The sequence below is a fragment of the Salvelinus sp. IW2-2015 genome, linkage group LG5, assembly GCF_002910315.2.
Source record: "Salvelinus sp. IW2-2015 linkage group LG5, ASM291031v2, whole genome shotgun sequence".
Classification (NCBI taxonomy): domain Eukaryota; kingdom Metazoa; phylum Chordata; class Actinopteri; order Salmoniformes; family Salmonidae; genus Salvelinus; species Salvelinus sp. IW2-2015.
The window spans coordinates 30148756-30153202 of record NC_036844.1 but is presented as its reverse complement, the minus strand read 5'-3'; the positions used below and the strand labels follow the sequence as shown (position 1 = coordinate 30153202).

Genomic DNA, 4447 nt, shown 5'->3' with positions numbered 1-4447 from the left:
ATTACACAGCCTGGTTTAAACTGTAGACATTACACAGCCTGGTTTAAACTGTAGACATTACACAGCCTGGTTTAAACTGTAGACATTACACAGCCAATGCCTAATAATAGAAAAGCAGCTGTGAGACCACAATTTTAGTCCAACTTTAAAATCAATACAACCAATACAGCAAAATGAAGAAGACATACTCATTTTTGTTCCTTTCATGGATATATTCTATGAATGATGACGATTGTAGAAGAGCAATGTTACTGTTACTAGTACTATTCCTGTAATAATCCACCAATTCAGAGGTGTCTGTTCCTCTCTTAATATCCTGCTTATCATCTCAACTCTGATTGCTCTACCTCACTTCATTTTGTCACACAGATGCTCAACTAATCTAGTGGCATTAAACATTTGATGGTTGTCATTTGGCTATCTATCTCCATAGCTCCAGATTAGCTGGATGTTGACTGTTGATGCTTTGCAGATGTTAAGAGGAGGATTTAGGAGGATGAAGTGATATGATAAAAAGATTTGGGGGTAGCAGAGTGCATGACTGTGAGGTTAAGATGAGTGACTGGCATATGGCAGACACTGGCATTCAACTGTATGCAACGGTAGGTTTATAGAGGTATAGTACCAAAGGGATAGTATTGTTGTGCTGACAGGAAAGCAATAACTGGAAATACTGGCATTGACAGATAGTACAAACCTCTTTTATGGTCAATGGTTTAAATAAATCCATGGTAGCTATCCAAAATGCACAGATGCTTTTCTAAAAATCTGAATAAGCAAGTGGAACAGATATGTTGAAATCTGTTCCTGCTGACATCACAGTCACAAAGCAATTCTAGGGAAAACCCTGGATCCATACTCTGAATGTGGGCTACATGCGTTTTCTTTTTATCTGGGGAGAATCATGATTAGAAACTGTTGGTTGTGTTATCCCCACCCCGCCCTCCCCTGGCTCCAGTTTGTAGGTTACTGAAAGATTTCAGCGACCACACATAAGAAGATTAGAGAGGAATTAACGTCATTCCTTTGTCATTATAGGAATAAATTGATATTTGGTTTTAATCAGAGGGAGGGGAGCGAGGAGAGCAGGGAGAACAGGATGTGRCCTGAGTAGCATAGAAGCACGAGCCAGAGGGACTGGCACTAGGACACGGGCAGGCGAAAACACAAGCTGGAGGAACGTTTTGTGGCACTGGAGCTGACAGTTGGATGCCTGGATCAACGTGCAGCATGTAACAGAGGACGAGAGGGTTGTATAACACAGATCTCTCAGAGCTCTGCGTGTCCGCTGTGAGGTGGAATGGGTGCTGCTGGGATATGGATGAGCCACCGGACAGGGACAGTCGGGGCGTCCCACTGACCTCCTGGAAGATCTCTGAGAGATAGACTCAGACGCATTGGAAAGAATTCCTGGTTGCTCCAGCTCTTCCAGCCCCAGGCATGAACCTGGTGCTCCTGGCCTTCAGGCTGATGTGCCTGGCCTGGCTGTGGCCTGTCACACTGCTCAACGGCAGCCAACGACCCAACAAGAGGAGGCACAAGGACGTGTACCTTGGGGAGAACACCAAGAACCAACATGGAGGGTGAGCCAGAGTTTAGGGGTGTGTCCCACTGGAGTTGTGTTATGTTTTTGTCAAGGGTTGTGTTTGCTTATCTTTTCTGTTTGGTTTGAAGCTGGTTTGTGTATAGTTCTGGAAGCAACGTTTCATTTAGTACACACACCACAGGATGTTACTGTTCTGTTGATCTTTTGTCTGATTGATATGGTTAAAAGGTTATTTTGGGGAGGAGTTGTATTGTTTAACATGGAATGCTATTCATAGATTCAATGCATCAATCCAATCTCTATGAATTTTCAAAAACACTGATGGTGAATTTACKATGGTCGAGTGAATGATCTCCAATGTGTGCTGAGACAGACGTCATTACTGCAGTGCATTGTGGATAAAGGGCAGGGCAGGTGAGGTAACCACAGGGACTTAGAGGTAATGTCAGGGGACCCGTGTTTGGGTGGGGACACCTCGTAAGAGAGAAGCAGTCATTTGTGGGTAATGATGGAGAGGGGTGTTGATAAGGGGTTTGAGTGTACGCCAGAATCATTTGTATAAATAGAGTTGTTTGTGTTTGTGTAGTATGGGTATGATTAGTTTGATTGTGAAATGAGAATATCAGTTGACTGAAGATTTGTATGGTGCTATTTAGAGGCTTTGCAAGTGATGATGCAGGGTGTGTTGTCACCCAAATTGGAGGGATTCATCAATCATGTAATTTAACCCTCTACTAACTGTAATGTGATTTTAATAAGACATATAAAGTGAAATTAATCATTCTTAACAGCTAACACCCCAGAGAAGATGTTGCTGCCTAAGAAAGAGAGATAGTTTGGCGTCTCGTGGTGTGTGTTGTGGTGTGGAGTGTCGTGTGGTGTGTGTGTGTAGTGTGTGTGTGGTGTGTGTGTGCATGTGCGTGCGTGCGTGCGTGCGTGCGTGCCGGTGCGTGCGTGCGTGCGTGCGTGCAGTGCGTGCGTGCGTGCGTCGGTGCGTGCGTGCGTGTGTGTCAGTTGGTGTGAGTGTGTATTTTAGGAAAAATTACATCTGATATGCTGATCTGTGTGCGCTTGCTCCTCAGACGAATAGACTTTAAGATGAAAAGTCTGACAGCACCAAGTCGTGCTTATAAATCTGAACAGCTGCTCGATCGAGGACCATGACTTTGCAATGCGGCCTTGGCTTTGGAGGTAAGACATCCCCCAGTCTCCTTTGGCTTGGTGGGTCTACAACATATTTGCATGTGGTTGAATATATGACAAAGTGTAGTTTGGATGTAGACTGTGTGTGCTTTTACCAGCATGTTGGCTTTGACTCATTAATTAAGAGTGAATGGGGAAGTCAAGGGTCATTCGAGGGAGGGAGGGAGGGAGGGAGGAGGGAGGGAGGGAGGGAGGAGAGAGGAGGGGGAGGAGGAGGGAGGGAGGGAGGTAGGGGGAGGGAGGGAGGAGGAAAAAAAGAGAAGGAAGGGAGAACAAGTGAAGCATTGATACCTACAGTAATTTGTTTTTTATGAATAGTCTTATGAGTGCAAGCAGCAGATGGTGACAGATTAGGTATAATTCAGGTTTAGGAAGAGGCAGCATTAACGCTAGTACTGTGGTTGTGGTGCTCTCCTCTGGAGCGAGAAGTAGGTTACATGTCGTCTTTTGTAACACCATCCTGAAAAAAATCACTGACCAGATTGTCTGCAGAGCCTAGCAGACATAGACAGCCTGCGGCCGAGAAACAGATGTTAGAACTATAGATATCTGGATTACGGTCATGCTTTCTGAAACAATAACAAATGCTAAATCTTACTGGGCAGTCCAGAGCAGCAAAGGAGACATACTACGCAGTATGGTCATTAGGTGTTCAGAAGATGTTGATTGATTTACGAGTAATGTTGTGAAGATGTTTGGTCCCAGCTAGTAAACACTTTGTACGCATTTGCGAACATGTATTTACATAGAGTTACTGAAGGCTATAATGACAGTTTAGCTACGATTTTAAATGTGGTGTGATGGCACGTTATGGATTTATGTGCATTTAGGTTTCATCTGGCTGTTTTCCTATCTATTCCAACTACTCCTGTGTTTTGTCTGTGTTTGTTCTGTGTTTTGTCTAGGCGAGTGGGGTGGGGTAGATGGAGGAAGTTAATCCCTGTAACGTTGAAATGAGATTGGGCAGGTCACAGAGAGGGTATTTGGTGGAATTGATTAGGAAACAATTTTCCCTGAAATTGCTTATCTTTCAAGAACTCATTTTGATACTGCATGAGCACTTTATCCTACCAAGGCAGTATGTAATAGTCTGTTAGCTCTAATGACACGTGTGAGACAGGGGCAGTCAACTCAAACCCTGTCATGTATTTTGAGGAATATGGAATTGCTCCTCTTCATAGGGTATGTCAGAACGGTAGATGGATGTATCTTGATTCTAGATGGATGTTATTTGATTCTAGATGAATGTATTTGATTCTAGATGGTATGTGTCTTGATTCTAGATGGATGTATCTTGGATTTAGATAGGATGTATCTTGATTCTAGATGGAGTATCTTGATTCTAGATGATGTTCTTATTTAGATGGATGTATTGATTCTAGATGGTGTATCTTGATCTTAGATGATGTATTTGATTCTAGATGGATGTATCTTGATTCTAGATGGATGTATCTTGATTAGAGGATTCAGCGACACGTTCAAAAGTTTGTGGTCACTTAGAAATGTCCTTTGTTTTTGAAAGAAAATTTTAAAAAGTCTGTCCTTTAAAAATAACTCAAATTGGATCAGAAATACAGTGCATACATTGTTAATGTTGTAATGACTATTGTAGCTGGAAACGGCAGATTTTTTATGGAATATCTACATAGGCGTACAGAGGCCCATTATCAGCAACCATCACTCCTGTGTTCCGAATGG

The 4447-nt window shown here is 42.9% G+C and overlaps 1 protein-coding gene across 1 annotated transcript in view; it reads left to right on the top strand.

The window, feature by feature from the left end:
* The first annotated feature begins 1130 nt into the window (after positions 1-1130).
* LOC111964263 (gamma-aminobutyric acid receptor subunit rho-3) overlaps positions 1131-4447 on the top strand; it is a 21318-nt gene continuing 18001 nt past the window's right edge. Inside the window, 4 exon segments of the mRNA XM_070443677.1 lie at positions 1131-1583; positions 2629-2694; positions 2696-2726; positions 2728-2737. Coding sequence (XP_070299778.1) covers positions 1441-1583; positions 2629-2694; positions 2696-2726; positions 2728-2737 — 250 coding nt within the window. The 5' untranslated portion in view covers positions 1131-1440.